This window comes from Bidens hawaiensis, unplaced genomic scaffold, assembly GCF_021521415.1.
Source record: "Bidens hawaiensis isolate Kalapana, Puna unplaced genomic scaffold, B.hawaiensis_p1.1 tig00057109_1, whole genome shotgun sequence".
NCBI lineage: Eukaryota > Viridiplantae > Streptophyta > Magnoliopsida > Asterales > Asteraceae > Bidens > Bidens hawaiensis.
In genome coordinates, this window is record NW_027500315.1 from 2,398 (window position 1) to 20,037 (window position 17,640).

The 17,640-nt window shown below is 33.6% G+C and overlaps 2 protein-coding genes across 2 annotated transcripts; both read left to right on the forward strand.

Moving 5' to 3' along the window:
- The first annotated feature begins 708 nt into the window (after positions 1 to 708).
- LOC143601800 (protein DETOXIFICATION 29-like) lies at positions 709 to 10,635 on the forward strand. Its single transcript, XM_077079108.1, has 8 exons — positions 709 to 1,181; positions 8,072 to 8,613; positions 9,226 to 9,312; positions 9,387 to 9,443; positions 9,521 to 9,759; positions 9,848 to 9,966; positions 10,201 to 10,287; positions 10,393 to 10,635. Exons 2-8 carry the CDS (start codon positions 8,078 to 8,080, stop codon positions 10,489 to 10,491), a joined length of 1,224 nt encoding a protein of 407 aa, XP_076935223.1. The 5' UTR covers positions 709 to 1,181; positions 8,072 to 8,077; the 3' UTR covers positions 10,492 to 10,635.
- Positions 10,636 to 14,468: 3,833 nt separating this feature from the next.
- LOC143601801 (RAF-like serine/threonine-protein kinase PRAF) lies at positions 14,469 to 16,057 on the forward strand. The gene is made up of 2 exons (XM_077079109.1): positions 14,469 to 14,851; positions 15,599 to 16,057. The coding sequence occupies exons 1-2, from the start codon at positions 14,629 to 14,631 to the stop codon at positions 15,979 to 15,981; spliced, it is 606 nt and encodes a 201-aa protein (XP_076935224.1). The 5' UTR covers positions 14,469 to 14,628; the 3' UTR covers positions 15,982 to 16,057.
- Positions 16,058 to 17,640: the final 1,583 nt, after the last annotated feature.

A 17,640-nucleotide genomic window follows, 5' to 3' on the forward strand; every position in this document is an offset into this window, starting at 1 on the left:
ACAATTAAAATGAAATAAAGTCGTTTATTTTTCATAGTTTACTACCTTTCGAAAGTCCTTGTCCTTGTCCTTTCATTTTCAATATTTATTGTTTTTAATGTTGCAATTAATGACAAGTAATTTATTTTTCCTACTTATATACTTATATTAAACATTATTTTTTGGTTTTTATGTCCTTACCATAACCGGTTTTAATGTATGTGTAATTGATCTAGATGGTGATGGTTAAAGCGTGGAGGGTGGGTGTTTGTGTTTGAATTTGATAGTGGCCGATTTCCACTTTTTTATTTGGGATTTTTTCTAACCCTGATTATATAATGAAATCACTATTTCACTTTCCTAAGTTTGATAATTTACTTGAACCTTCACAAATAATTAACTTCAATTAACTTTAATTCTTAATTAAATTAATAACGAAACGTTTTCATAAGAATAATAATTAGTTGTAACAAAATGCAAGCATTCCGAGAATAGTTTGAACATAAATTTTATTCAAGTCGCTTTTATTTTCTTGCGCAAATCTATTACTACAGTGAATGAACCGAACTTATTTAATTGTTTTATAATAACAAAATTATTTATAAAATAAAATTTTAGTTATAATATTCTTGAATTGTTAAAGTAGATAAGAACACATCTCGTTTACCACGTAACAAACCGAACCAATACCGAACGAGTTCTAACCGCAATCCCAGACGCAACAAGGATTTTAACCCACCGTCACAATGTCACTTGTTAAAAAATATAATGTGACTTTAACATTTATAGTAAACGTGAAGTACACGTTTGAGGTTGATTAAAAATCACCTCAACCTCAAAGGTTCGCAATTTTCTCACATGTTAAGTTGTTAACTCACAACCCACCACCCACCTTAATGGAGACTGGGAAGCAATAGCCACTTCTCTCCGGTGACACATGTCACAACCACTACACAAACCTTAAACACTTGTCCTTTAATGGTGAAGATACTCAAATAAATGGAGTTGGAGACTTTTGTAGGGAGTTTTATATAGAGTTCAAAAGGCTGTGGTATTTAGCTGCACCGGCTATATTCACCTCCCTTTGCCAGTACACCCTTGGAGCCACAACCCAACTGTTCGCCGGACAACTTGGAACCATCGAACTTGCTGCGGTCTCTGTAGAGAACTCCATCATTGGCAGCTTCTCTTTTGCCATACTGGTATGTATATTATTAATTATATATAAGACTATAACATATAGTGTAAACAAGATCAGCCATTTACTTTTTCGTTCATAAAGTGTTTACATAAATAAAGTAATAAAAGAAAATTAATGGAAATGCAATATTTATTTCCTTTTCTTAAATTTAAAAAAATACATAAAAGAATTTTTATGTGTGTAAAATCTACATCCATAGGATCCAGGGAATTAATTTTTTCATATAAGTAGAAAACCTTTTGGGTTGGTATTCAATTGATTATTGCTATATAATTTCTTTTCTGGTGCGGTTGATTTTCGGGTTCTTTAATCGGTACATAATTATTATTTTTTTTGGTTTGGAATGGTCGTTCTAGTCAGATCGAATTGGGTTGTGTCATATATAAGAAAAAATAATTAAACAAAATATCGTATAACCAAAGGAGTTTAAGACTTTGACTCAAAACTTAGGTATAGATTAAGTGAGTATTTTGGCTTAAACTTGTATTAAAATTGTTTCTACTAAATTCAAATTTACCAAGATAAATCTATACAATTAAATAAATAAAGCTTTCCTCTAGCCACGTGTCATTCGTTTAGCCCACCCTCACTCATCCATTCCCGCCTATGTCCACAATCCATTTAGAAACCATTAACCCGGCCCGATTCTAATTGTTACCACCAGATCTTTCAAACAAACCCTAATTCATCCTTCATGTCCTCCTCACTGGTGTAATCAGGCTGTAGAATGCCTTCATCTCCGTTCGTCTCCTCTCCTGTGTTGCAGCCGCACCCACACCCGCCACCGCCATCGCCAACCCCGTTTTCTCACCGGATTCCACTTCTCCGGTGTTGCAGCACCCGCCACCGCCACCGCACCAGCCACCGCCACCGCCGGTATGCTATAGTTTTTGCTTTCTGATTTGATTCGTTGTTCTTTAACTATTAATATAAACTTTAAATCGATTTGATTATGTATTTAGGCATTAATCGATTCCACTTCTCCGGTGTTGCAGCAGCATGTTCGGACCGCCAGTATGCTATAGTTTTTGCTTTCTGATTTGATTCGTTGTTCTTTAACTATTAATATAAACCCTAAATCGATTTGATTATGTATTTAGGCATTAATCGATTCCACTTCTCCGGTGTTGCAGCAGCATGTTCAGACCGCCGGTATGTTATAGTTGTTGCTTTCTCATTTGATTCGGTCTTCGTTAATTATTTATATAAACACTAAATTGATTTCATTATGTATTTAGGCATTAATCAATTCCACTTCTCCGGTGTTGCAGCAGCATGTTCGGACCGCCGGTATGTTATAGTTGCTTTCTCATTTGATTTGGTGTACGTTAATTATTTATAGAAACACTAAATCGACTTCATTATGTACTTAGGCATTAATTGATTAATAAGTGTCATCTTCGGTGTTCGTTAGTTATTTATATAATTAAGTTAGATCAAGTTATATTACTCTGTCATCAACTCGATTACATTCGCTGTTCGTTAAATTTATTTTATATAAACACTAAACTGATTTCATTATGTATTTAGGCATTAATCGATTCCACTTCTCCGGTGTTGCAGCAGCATGTTCGGACCGCCGGTATGCTATAGTTTTTGCTTTCTGATTTGATTCGTTGTTCTTTAACTATTAATATAAACCCTAAATCGATTTGATTATGTATTTAGGCATTAATCGATTCCACTTCTCCGGTGTTGCAGCAGCATGTTCAGACCGCCGGTATGTTATGGTTGTTGCTTTCTCATTTGATTCGGTCTTCGTTAATTATTTATATAAACACTAAATTGATTTCATTATGTATTTAGGCATTAATCGATTCCACTTCTCCAGTGTTGCAGCAGCATGTTCGGACCGCCGGTATGTTATAGTTGCTTTCTCATTTGATTTGGTGTTCGTTAATTATTTATATAAACACTAAATCGACTTCATTATCTACTTAGGCATTAATTGATTAATAAGCGTCATCTTCGGTGTTCGTTAGTTATTTATATAATTAAGTTAGATCAAGTTATATTACTCTGTCATCAACTTGAATACATTCGTTGTTCGTTAAATTTATTTTATATATACAATTTGTTAACTTGATTGATTTATGCTCAATCAAATTACTATGTTAAGTCTGGACTTTTAAAAAGAGAATCTTTTTTTGTAACATGAGATACGAAAAATTTATAAAAAATAATAGACATTCAAATAAATTATAATACACATTTTTTTTTCGTAAAGACATTAAATTTATATTAGTCATGACGAAAATTGAATACTTATGCAGCTTAAAATTCGGACTAATATACGCTCATTCAATAATTCTTTAATTAGGTAAATTTATATTAAATATATAATTTTTTAGGTTGACTGATTTATGCTCAATCCATTATCTATGCTAACTTTTGACTTATATAAATATATATTTACCCCAATTTATAATTGCTTTAATTAAGGTCAAAATTTACTAACGTAAATCATGGGCACTGATTAATTTATAACTTTTAAATTTAATGTATTTTTGTTAACGTAAAAGGAATAACTAAATAAAATCATGTGACAGAATAATTTTGATACCTTACGTAAGCCTATATGAAAACGTTTAACTAACTAATTTCAACTTTAAATCTATACTATTTAATAAATAAGACTTTCGTTTGTCATGTGTCCACTCATCAGCCCTCCTCACCCTCAAAATCCCGCCTTCCACCCCACTTATTTTTACAATCAACGCTCATCCCTTACCCGGCCCAATTTTGACATTATAAGTTTATAACCGATTATCATCTACACCTGCCAGCTTTAGATTTTCAGTCTTAAACTGTCCTTTCCATCGATGCCCTAATCCTTGAATCTCTCGCATCTTTTTATTTATTATCGATCGTTTTCAATTTTCTCGCTCCCACATCGTAATTCCATAATCGATCTTTCTATCTGCGATCTGTCCTTCAACAACTTTAATACATGGTTCAACAATTTCAGTTGTGTTGTTCTACATCTTTATTCAGGTTAGGGTTTATTTGCTTTATGTTTCAAGTGTTGATTTGTTAGATATTGTTTTCTTTTTGTAATCTTCTGCAATCTTTTTATCGAAATCAAAATCTTATAAATTTGTTTGTTAATTACAAATGTATTTAGTTTTTCTTTGGCCCTGTTCATCGACCATTATTTAGGATAAAGTTAGTTGTAGATATTTAATAGGTAGAAACATTGATGTATATATGTAATGAACTAACACGGTTGAAAATAATGAATATTTTTTGTGATTTTAGAATTCCAATATGCTGTTGCGAACGGCCTCTCCCATTTTGCTTGCCATTGAACTTATATTGGGTTTAGTTTTTACTGTTTTAATTGTTTATTTTATTAATTTAAATGAAAGTAGTCAAAATTACTTTTTGTGATGCTTGATGACAGTATTATTGAGATTGGTCAATTACTCGTCGTGTGAACATTTGAGTCCATGTTTTAGTTAATATTTTTGGACACATAACTTAATGATTGAAGATTAAAGTATGCGCTATAAAGTGTAAAGTTTCTTCTGATCGAGACCAAACTTTTATACCTCACTCAGTTTGTTATGTTACTTATGTTGGTTGTAAACATTCTTAATATTGATTCATACTTCTTTTATTTGACTGGCTATTTATGCTGGAACTGGTAAATAATGGGTCAGAACTTAAATCATGAAATGGCATGGCTACTATACTTACATGTTGGTTGAAAGCTCGGGGTAAGGCATTATCCCCTGATGCTGAGATGGATACTATTGTCATGCAACCATTGTTTTAGGATGGTTCAGTGAGCATCAAAACCCGTATAGTCATTGTCTTTTTTACTTCTTTTCATACTGTTGTTATGTTAATATCTTCATGGTGATTAGGAATGTTAACTCTCTTCGCAACATGTGAATTTATAATGGCTTTTGATTTTATATTGATCTTCATTACATTTCTTTTGCAGACAAAGATAACAAAAGAATGTACTTCAATAACCTTGTGTGGCGAGGTATTCATACTTTTGATCAAAATATAGATAATACCATTATATTAGATAATTGATCAAAATCTAGAGAATTCCATGATCTTATTTTTGCGAAAACATACACATGAATTGTTATTAATAATCAAATTCATTACCAAATTTGTTTCCTAGAATTAGGGATGGGCAAATAGTACTGGGTATTTTCGTACCAATACATAAAGTTTTTAAGAAAACAGGATCTAATAATTCGGGTTCGGTACCAATCAGTATCGGTGTTGGAGTTTACTGAATTTTTGCCTACGATACCGGTACCAAACCAAGAATTTTCGGTACCCGTACCGATACCAAGTTTTTAGGAAATTCAGGATCCGGTCCGGAATGATACTGAGCTCATCCCCACCTAAAATCATTGCAATTTGCAGTCAGTTGCGTGTTATACTAAAATCATTGCAATTAGCGTTATTACCCTACTTAATTAAAATCATTCTCAAATTCATTTTTATGACTTTCTATATAATTAATATCATATATAAATAGTACAGTTTACACACCAATTATAGATCTCTAACTTTAGCAAGTTGACTCTTTTAATTTCTGTTTGAACTTTAAATGTCAACTTATCTTATTTACGGAGTATATGTTAACTGCAAATTTCGTAACGTTTTATACAAATATTTTATTCCTTGGAAAAACCATTTTCAAAAATAACAAAACTTGTCAAATTATTTAAAGCGTCAAAAGTTTTTGCCTTGTGTGTTATTCAATTAATTGATTTTTCAAATTCAAATAATGTAATCACCATCTAAATAACTGTATCTGATTTAGCAAGTTGACTCTTTTAATTTCTGCTCGAACGTTATATTTCAACTTACTTATATGGCATAGTAATATACAAATTATGAAAATTATATAACTGCAAACTTTCTGTTACAAAATTATTTGTACAAATTTTGTGTCTAAATTACATGTAATCGTTCAATTTTTTTTCAAACTTATTTATGTTTTACAAATTCCGTGACATTTTATACAAATTATGGAAATTTCGGAGAAGACAAATTCCATTTTCAGTTGTCTTACAATGACAATTAATAAATGTCAAGGTCAATTACTATAAAAAAATGGGTTGTATTAAAAACATCAGGTTTTCAGTCTTGGACAACTACATGTGACATTATCAAGACTCAAAAGCATAAAGAGAGTAAAATTATTAATATTACAGATGGTAAAGTTACAAATAGGATTCTAATGTTAGAAATTTATGATTTATATTTAATGTTTGTAAATATAAATGTAACTTGATTTATTATGATTTAATGTTATTCATCGTTTTTTATGTTTAAAAAAAAACCTTTTGACATGATTAGTTTGCATAATTTATAGTGTACATTTTATTGTGCAACAAGCCTATCAATTATTCTTTTCTTATAGCATGACCATTTAATATGATCAAATAAGTTCTCTGGTAAATCAATAATAGTTATTATAAAGTATTTATATCATAGTGTATCTAATGTTATATGGTAAAAAAGGAAATATCTCATGAAATAGTAACAAACTTTCAAAAGTGTTTCAATTATGTCACTCATATATATTTTTTTCAAATCGAGTCTTACTGATTTTTGTGTGTCAAGAAAAAAATAAAGGATAAGATGTGGGGGTTGGTATTTGCAATATATGTAGTTAAAATTTAAAAAATTTAAAAATGTTAATTATATTAAAATTCAAAAATATAAAATAAAATCTACGTCGTCACTCAACGTCAACATAAAAAAAAGATAAAAAGATTTCTTATGTGGAACATAAAAGAAAAACGCTAAAAATACATGTTAAAACATTTAATTTAATAAAATATGAAAATTTAATGACTTAATTGTAACAATTTTTAAAGTTGAGTAACCTTAATTGAAACACTTTTAAAACTTGATTACTATTCTATGAAATTGCCCCGGTAACAAATGCAATTATTTAATCAACATAGTTTTCTTCTTAGGAGTAGTAAATTCCTTACTATTATTATATGTACATATTATATAAACATAGGACATCTATGATCTATTATATGATATTGTCGATTTATGATCAATATAGAAGTCAAAAAGATATTTCAAATGTTTTGAACTTACAAAATTAAATTTGTTAAAGCCGTGTTGTACACGGGTATTTAACCTAGTTATTTTATATACATATATAATTATAATTGTAAACATGTAACTTTGTTTTTTATTAGGGCCGGTTTCGAAAAATTTCATGATATCGTTCTAGAAATTCTACAAGGGTCATTATGTTATGTTGTTCTTGAAATTTCGCTAAAATCGGTCAGGGTTTAAACACATATATACCACTAGTGTTTTTCAACATGATACGCCCGCTCTCCACCCATATGGTAAGTCCATTCCTGCCTACGTCGCAAATCATGTCTTATTCTTTTTTTAAAATATCTAATTTATCAACAAAAAAAAAGAAATTTATAACGATTAAGGTTTTTTTTTCCTTTTAATATATATATAGACACACACGTGCGTGAATGTCACTGTCACATGTAATTTTTCGATTTTTATACTTATAACATTCTTTATAGCATTGAGTATGCAATAAATAAAATATCAAAAACTCGTTCTATTGAAATCTTTGTAATAAAGAAAATTTTGATAATTAAAAACAATAATGACTCTTTACATTTAGAGAACGACAATTCATCAGTCTATATAATATTGTGAGTATATAAAATCCTAAAGAAAATAATAAAATCAGTTTTTGTGAGTAAAATCAAGAGAGATGGATCGAGACTTAGAAGTTCAAATTTTTTTATAAAAATGTGTTATTAAGTTAAATTATATAAATGGAGCAAACAAGATAAAAAATGCGTCCTTTTCTAATTCTAATTCATATCAATAATTAATAATTTATTATGGCATGCATAGTTCGGAATGGGAAGTGCTTTAGAGACACTATGTGGCCAAGCCTACGGTGCCGGCAAGATCGAACTGCTCGGCATCTACCTCCAAAGATCATGGATCGTTCTCCACGCCGCCGCAATGATCCTCATGTTCACCTTCATATTTGGTGTCTCCGTCCTCCGCCTGCTCGGCCAGACGACCACAATAGCCACAGCAGCTGGAACTTTCGCTGTTCGGATGATACCACAGTTATTCGCCTATGCAACCGTCATCCCAGTAGCCAAATTTTTACAAGCACAAAGTAGCATTATGCCTATGGCGTTTATTGCGGCTGTGGCAGCTGTGAGCCATGTGGTTTTGAGCTGGGTGACTATTATGAAGCTCGGGTGGGGACTTGTGGGTGCGGCTATGGTGCTTAATGGGTCGTGGTGGTTCATAACGTTGGCTCAGTTGGCGTATGTTTTGTGGGGCTCGTGTGGACTGGCGTGGTCTGGTTTTTCGTGGAAGGCGTTTAGTAACCTAAAGGGGTTTGTTCGCGTTTCGTTTACCTCGGCGGTAATGTTTTGGTAAGACTCCGTTTTATTGATGTCGTTTTCTGTTTGACATCTGATTCCACAACATTTCAAGACATAGGCCGGACGGCCGTTTTAAACATAAATTTTCAAAGTTGACCGTCTACGGACAGAATGGTGTTCGGATGAAGGTTGGATGGCCGTTCTGACCTATAAATTTCATAACTATGACCTTTGTTTTGTTTTGTTTTTTATTTTATTTTATTTTTTTTATGTCAAAAGACCGTATGAGTGTTTTGTGGATGGTCATTTGATGGTGTAGCGATCACATGACCCTACAAATAAATTTAATTTTTATAAAATTTATTAGCTATATGACTTATATATTTATTTTAATCTTTGTCTGAATTACTAAGTTTGGGTATATATGAGTGTTTATATTTAGGTATTTCAATTGTATAAACTGAATAGCTTTAAAAATGTTATTTTACTTTAAATGGTTTATATTGTGTTTTTAGGATTTTAGACGTTTAATTACATTTCTGAAATAATATTATCTTCCTATAGTTGATTATATTGTTATGAAATAAGATTATCTCGCTATATATAAGTTGATTTTCTGAGTGTGAAATAATAGTATAACACAATGACAATGGTGTTTGGTAGCTTAGGGTCTTGGTACATGTTGGCGCTGGTTCTCTTCGCTGGTTACATGGAAAATCCTGAAACCTCGGTCGATGCATTATCGGTGTGGTGAGATCATTATCTTCAAATATGGTCATTTAGAAACTAACCTATGTTTAACAATTGATCTCGCAATATTGCAGTGTCAACATTTTAGGATGGGTTGGCACAGTTGCCTTGGGACTAAATGTAGCCGTAAGGTTCGCACCTATATATAACCTAGCCCGATAAAACAATCACTCATGCCAAATATATAACATTTTTGTGTATGTTATAGTGTAAGGGTGTCGAATGAACTTGGATACGGAAGACCAAGAACCGCACGATTGGCAGTGATTGTGGTGGTCTTTACTTCCCTACTACTTGAACTGTTTTCCTCAACGGTACTTCTAGTGTACAAGAAACAATACCCGATATATTTTACAAGCAGTCAAGAAGTAATACGACTCGTGGAAGAGCTCACATTGTTGCTAGGAGTTAGTACTATCGGAAACAGTATGCAGTCTGTTCTTTCCGGTAAATTAGCCACCCAAAATGTCATATCTTTAGTGTGGTGTCCATGGCATAATTTTGGTAGATGTTAAATTGGAGATATATGTTTCAGGGGTGGCCATTGGAGCAGGTTGGCAGACCACAGTTGTTTACATGAACATTGCGTCGTATTTCATTGTTGGCATACCATTGGGTCTCTTGCTCGGGTTTAAGTTCAATATGGGAGTCAAGGTTAGATCTTATTTGCGAATATAGATCATAAAAATTAGGGCAAATGTCGTGATATATATGACCACATTAATTACTTTTAATTAAGAGGCTTAACCTACTCGGTTAGACCTCTTGAACGGTTCGAGTCACTCTTGTGGAATAATAGTAAAACTAGGTTACTATTTGCCTAAAACCTACCGCAAATGAAGTGATTTCCGGTTGTACTAATGTTGAAACTCTGCCTACGAAACGCAGGGAATATGGTACGGAATGGTTGTGGGAACAAGTATGCAATGTTGTTTGTTGCTTATGATGGTTGCGCGGACAAATTGGAACAATGAGGTACAAATTACAAAGCGAAGTTTGTTTCTTCATATTTATTGTGTGCTAGTGTAAATGGAATATATCCTAATGACATGAACAACTCTTGATCGCTTTGGACTTCAGGCGAACATTGCCGGAGACCGAATTCAAAATTGGGGCGGTGACACTCGAGGGAAAGTGGATGAAGAAAAAGAACAATTTAGCAAACCGTTGGTTGAATGATATTTGTGTTAATGACATGAACAACTTTAGCGTTCGATGTATAGAAAGTTGTTACTACTAGTCTTGAAGATGTTTACATAGTTAATTTGTTTTTCAAAAATGTAACATCTCGTGTTTAATAGCATATACAAATATACAATGGGCATAAAATCTGAAGTAAAGAGAATGCGGGATCAATGCATTAAAGTGGAATGGGCTTGAGCATGGGCTTATTTTTCCCTGTCAGGCTTAAGTGCTTAACTCAAAAGCTTATGTTTGTAAACGAATTGAATGTACATGGATGATGGATGGGATTTGTTTGTGTTTGTTTGTTTGACTTTAACTGAACAAACAGAAATAAACGAGCTTTTTCTTGTTCGTGTTAGTATGTATATATTTACCTTAGACTGATAATATTCTAAACAAAGATAAACCAATTAAAATGCAAACATTTGAAATTTTGAATATCCAAGTTACATGCATGGTACTTAGATGATGGTACGATTATAGGAGACGCCAACGAAGTGGCTAAAGCCCTGGATATTATTAGGTCCAAGGGGCCAAGTCTGGGGCTTGAGCTTAATATTAAAAAGACCGAAGTATATTGGCCGTCGTGCAATGGGATAAAGGCAAAAGTAGGTTTATTTCCTATCGGGATTGGGAGACCGGAGTTAGGGGTAAAACTCCTTGGAGGTGCGGTTAGCCGAGACGCTGGGTTTATCGGTAGTTTGGCCAGTACCAGAGCTTCAAGAGCTGTGGAACTAATGAGATGTCTTACTCGCCTGCGTGACCCTCAATGTGAGCTTCTCTTGCTTCGCTCATGTATGGAGGTGGCTAAGTTGTTGTTAGAACTCCGAACATGTCAGCCTATGTTTGTTAATGAAGCTGTCTCTGTTTTTGACAAAGGACTTCGAGCGGCGATTGAGGATATTGTGGTATGTGGGGGTCCGTTTTTTGGGGATTTTCAATGGAGACTAGCCTCCCTCCCTATCCATTTAGGTGGTTTAGGGTTATATTCAGTTGAGGATGTTTCCACCTATGCTTTCATAGCCTCGAGAGCACAATCTTGGAAGTTACAAGACCACATTTTGCGTGATTGTGGTGTTGATGGGTTAGATTCCGATTTTGGGTGTGCGATGGATTATTTGCACAACTCTATTCCCGATCTTGATCTTGGCGGGTTCGCTAATAAGGACACCGCCCCCCCTAAAGCCCAAAATGCTTTGACGAGTGCCCTTTATAGTAAAACCGTCCAAAGTTTGGGAGAAAAGTTTGGCATGTCCTCTCGTCAGAGAGCGGTATTAGCATGTCTTCAGGCTCCTCATGCTCAAGACTTTTTGACTGTCACCCCCATCAAAGGGTTAGGGCAGCACATGTCGGCAGTGGAGTACTGAGCCATTCTTAAATATCGTTTAATGATCCCCCTATTCCCAGTTGATGAGCCATGCCCTGTCTGTCGTAAGGCGTGTTTAGATAATTTTGGTGAACATGCGGTTCATTGCAAAGAACTCCCGGGGTTTAAATATAGACATGATCTGGTCAGGGATGTCCTTTGTGATGTGTTAAAACGGGCGGGAATCTCGGCAAGAAAAGAGGCTCTTGTGAATTTCTTGTCAGATCCGCGTGAAGGAAGGTCTACTCTCCGACCAGCGGACATTCTTGTGTTTGGATGGGCTGGGGACACCGGGTTTGTTGCTAGGCAGGCCGTGCTAAAGGCAGAAGCAGGAAAAATTGCTAAGCATGAGAAGACGTGTGCCGAGAATCAACACGCCTTCATTCTATTTGCTTTTGATACATTTGGGTCTCTTGCTCCCGATGCTGCTACATTTCTAAAAAGAGTTCAGCGGGTCGTGCACAGTAACTCAACGACGCCGAAGAACGATAATTTTATTTTCAGTAGGATCGGTTTTGTCATTCAAAAGAGGGTGGCGGCGCAGCTTATTGCCCGCTTACCGGCCTCTTTATTGTAATTAGATCCTTTTATGTGAAATGAATACTTACAATGTTCATTAACTAAAAAAAAAAATCCAAGTTCAAGTCTAAATCCATATTCAGCATATGCTTCAATGATATGATATCCAACATTAAAACGTTTTAAAATAATAAAACTAAACAGCAATGTTCAAAGTAAAGTTTACATGAATCGGGTAGTAAATTTGAAAATCTGATTGGTTCAAAAATATAAGAGGGCTGATAAGTTACGATTCCAAAATATGCAAATCAATTTGGTTCTAAATTTCTATAGCTAGTAACTTCGAATGATAATGTACAGAAACAGACATATATACATGAATGAAACGTATGTATATATTTGTCCATATGATCAAATAAACAAAAAAACAGTTTCTAAAATGCTCGTTTATTAATAATAAGCGAACATAAACAAACTTTTAGTTATATGAATTAGAATATTTGAACAAAAAAGCTCAAGAATAATTTGGTTCTAAATTTTGTTTTGCTAGTTAAATTTGAGTGAACTTGTAAACGTATATATGCACAAAATGAATGAACATAAAAACGAATATGTATAAAATATAAACGTACATGAATTAGTCAAAAATATGCTACTATTCTTGCATTTAATCAAATAAGAAAAGAATATTATTAACAAATATACATAAATAGACGAAGTCAAGAAAATACTTTTAGTTCTATGGATCGAATGTTGAATAAAATATGCGATATTTCTATATTTTCTGGTGGCATAATTTTCACTAAAAATAATTGAAAATAAGAAAAAGAAAAAGAAAAAAAAAAGCATAAAAATATTGGTGGTGTGAATATTAGAAAGAAAACGGGTGGCTCTTGCAAATTTGGAGGTAGAGAACGGCCATGGGGCGTGGAGTAGGTGAAACGTGTGATGTGAATGCCGACAAAGAAGATGACACCTGGACAAAGATGGGTTGTACGTGTGCCATTCTTCATCAGACAGGTGTTGTGTCATGTTCATGAAGAGTCATTTATACCCCAGATTTCAACTTAAAGGTTAGGCAGCCCGATTCACTTTCATGTTTCCGTGTTTCACCTATGTTTTTAGAATGACAAACATACCGGTTGAAAGGGACATTAGAACCGGTTGACCATTATAAAATATATACAACACAAAATTTTACATGTAAAATACAAATAAAATTTGGTGAAACAAATGAAAATCTGATTTGGTCACCATGTTCACCAGTCCGACCAATAATGCAAATGGAGAATGGTTATATAGGTTTAATCAGCCCATTCCAAGCCCGATTCTTATTTCAACAAGTTCATCCGGTCTGACTTGAAAACGTTGTGTTTCACCCAAAAGAAGCTAATCAGAACTAACGTAAAATTGTTAACTTTTGTTATCGATATGTTACATTCAATTATGTGTTAAATCTAGTGAGTGATTAAAGAAAACATTTTATTGTGTCACATTAATAAGCAAATCACATGCATTATAAGATGAGTACTTTTACCTGAGACTTCTTTACAAAACCTTGTTGAAAGACAGCCTCTCGGCAAAATAGAATTCCCGGGCTAACTCAAGATGCCATTGAAGGCTAATCGTATGAGACCCCTCACGTGATGAGATTAATAGTAGTTTTATTCTTAGCAGGCAACCGTTCAAATCCAATTGAAGCGATGACCTACTTGAATTTTGTAATCATTCACCGTTTCACAGCACTTGTAGCAACAAATACAGTTAGTGTTTTGATAGTTAAAATTACAATAAAACACGAGTTAAAATTACATTAATCAAACATTTGGGACTAGACATTTTTTTCTCAAATTCCCTTTATTGTTTTTCTTATTAACTACAATTTAATCCGCTCCTAATAATATTACATCAATGTCCCTGTGTCTATCAACCGAACTCGAATCCTTAACCTTTAAAAAAGAAAACACCTTATAACACATCAAAGTTCCTAAATAAAATCACTAACTCAATTTAATGTAATTAGTGAGTTTAATTTTTAAAAGAGATTCAAATTATAAGTTGATTTCTTGAAATATCAATATTCATGTTCAAAAATGTTTTGGAGTTTTGTGTAAAGCCAAAAGTGAAGGAAGAAGTTAGTTGCACGTTATTTGCATCCAATAGATGGAACAAAAACACGTAGGATACCCCACATGAACTAACTTCCTCCTCGTATTAGCAATTCAAATCTAAAGCAATCCCTATAAATGGCAACTCCATCAACCTTTAGAAAGCAACACAAACACAAACACACCTCTTGCTTTGCATCTACATCTCAAATGGAAGTTGTCACCCCTAAACCCACCGGAACCATCAAATTCCTTTGCAGTTATGGCGGTAAGATCCTCCCGCGCCATCCTGACGGCAAGCTCCGGTACTATGGCGGCGAAACTCGAGTCCTCGCCATTGATCGCTCCATTCCTTTCTCTGGTAGGTCTTTAACTCCGATCGATCGACTTTACCAACATTTTTTGTTTGTATATTGGATCGGAACGGGTAGAGAAGGGTATTAGTAGGTTTTGCATGATTTGGTTTGAGTCGGTTTTGGCTATAACCAAACCAAATACAGAATCTTATGATTTTGAATTTTTGAAAACCGCCTGGTTTAAGTTTTTTCACTTTCGTCATTTAAGTTTGATAAAATAATTTGGCTAAAATAATGAATCCGTGCATAAATCAATTTGTTAATTACTCAATTAATTAATTAAAAACTAATTACTTATTATTATATATTTGGACTAAATTTTTTTAGTTACATGTTTATTATATTTTTTTAGTTTTTTTCAGTTAAAGCTTAAGCTGAAAAAATGAATTTGGGCTTAAATAACTAATTTAAACCTATATGATTTTGGTGATTAATACTACTTAGATTATTATAATTCAAAATTTTTGAGTTGTATATTTATTAAATTTTTATGAATCACTCAACATAATAATAATAATAATAATAATAATAATAATAATAAAAGTCTATAAAATTTAGGTTGGTTTGGTTTTTTCGTTCTTTATTACATACAAAATCAAATTCTAACCGTTATTACGGTTTAGAAAACATAAAACCAAGCCTTCGTTTTTCATTCAGTTTGATTTATTTTTCAATTTTCTCTATTTTTCGGTTTCAAATCGATTTTTACGGTTTCATGCACACATATTGAAACGAGATTTTCTCTTGAACAGAATTACTGATGAAACTCGGTGAACTTTGTGGGACGCCGGTGACTCTGCGTTGTCAATTACCAACGGAAGATCTAGACGCGCTTGTTTCGATCACTTCCGACGAGGATCTAGCAAATCTCATTGAGGAATATGATCGAACACCTTCTGTGCAGTCTTCAAATCTCAAAATCAGAGCGTTTCTTTCGCTTCCAAAGAAACCCTCCCCTGCGACTTCACCTCTTACATTCTTGGCTTCTCATAATTGCACACAACAGATGTTGAAACTGAAACTGCCCGGAAAGGTACAAGTCCGGTATGATAAATCTGGCGGGAATCTGCTGCGTTATGCGTGTGAGAATTCGAGCCAAAGGTACCTTGTTCATAGTGGTGGTTACCGGCAATAGGAGTCTTGTTCGAGGACATCGAATTGGTATATATTAGTAAAATTAATTAAGAACGTATACAGTATATTTGTGTTATGTTAAGATTTGAATGAGACTGTGTTTCGGATCGGTGATTTTAGTGATCCGGTCGGTTTTGATATATGAAACAAAAGAATCCAACAAGGAGCGGAAAACATTACAAACAAATCACATAAAGTGAGAGAGGGTTTTATAACCAATAGTTCAAAGAAAAAGTTTACGGTCTTTACAATGGCGAAGCTTGGGCTTAACCACGGGAGTGACCGAAGTCACAGACTCAAAAACTTTCGGGTTAACGATTCGGTTCGTGTCAGTGATTCGGGTCTGGTCGGGTCGGATCAAACAATATGCCATTTATATATATAATTTTTCTTCATTTATTCAAACAATTGTTCTTACAATAAAAAACAAAATAATTTTTTAACCAACAAAGACCTAAAATATTCATGATGATGCGAGAGTAAGGGTGAGTAGGGATAAGCAAATTCGGTATTGATACCGGTACCGATACCGATACCGAAATCGGTACAGATTTGGTACCGTCGGTATTGAATACATACCAAGGTTTTGAGTTTTGGTACCGGTATATCTCAAATTTTACCTTCAATACCGGTATCCAACCGAATATTTGGTATCGGTACCGACACCGGTATGGTACCGATCTCATCCCTAAGGGTGAATACCTAGAAGAAGAATTGCAAAGACCTATAATATTTAAAAAAAAACAAATTTTTTACTATTCGACTACTATTTTGTAACTTTTCTTTATAAATATTGCGAGGTTTTAGAAAAAAAATTAACAAACGATGGGTTATTATATTTGGAAAAAAAATCAATAGTGACCGGTAGCATTTTGGGAAAATACATCGGGGGTGACCGCGCTTAATACCTATAAAAATTTTCGAGAAAAATCGCGAAATTTAACATGTTAACGGAGAAAACGGCAGTGGCCGGGGCCACCCCTGGTCCCCGCATAGCTTCGCCCTTGGGTCTTTATAAACATACCAAAGATAAAAGTAGTGTAAATAGAATAATAAAACTCTCTATTCCTAATTTTATTCGATTAAAAGATAAAAGTGTTTGTGTCTCCATAGCATCCACCAAGTGCAGAACCAAACTTCCTCGATAAGCTTTTTCTTCGTAGCATTAATTCTAGCACCATCAAGTAATTTCATCAAAGTATTTGGCCGAACTGCAACCATAAAATTAATGTTTAATCAATTTGCGACCAATCTCTAAGATCTCGAAGCAATATAACAAGAGCCTAAAATATGATCATTGTCTTCAACACTCGATTTGCACGGCGACTAAGATTCCATATAGTAGGCAAACGATCTAGAAGTATCCGTCAAACCAAAATGTTAACTTTTCTTGGAATAAAAGAGTTCCATCCAGTTGGAGTCGAATTAAATTGGGTGTATCAAGAGACACTTTATCAATGTATAATTTAAGATCCTTTACTGAAAATTCCGTGTTTACACTAAGAGACCAAATCCAAGCATCGGTTGAGGATAATTCAAAAGATCACCAAGTTGGGATTGTTCATTGTTTGTTGATGATTCTCGGCAAGATTATGACTATGTATGAAGTAGATTATGAATAATAATATTAATTAATTATTTTTTAGAAAAATCAACGTTG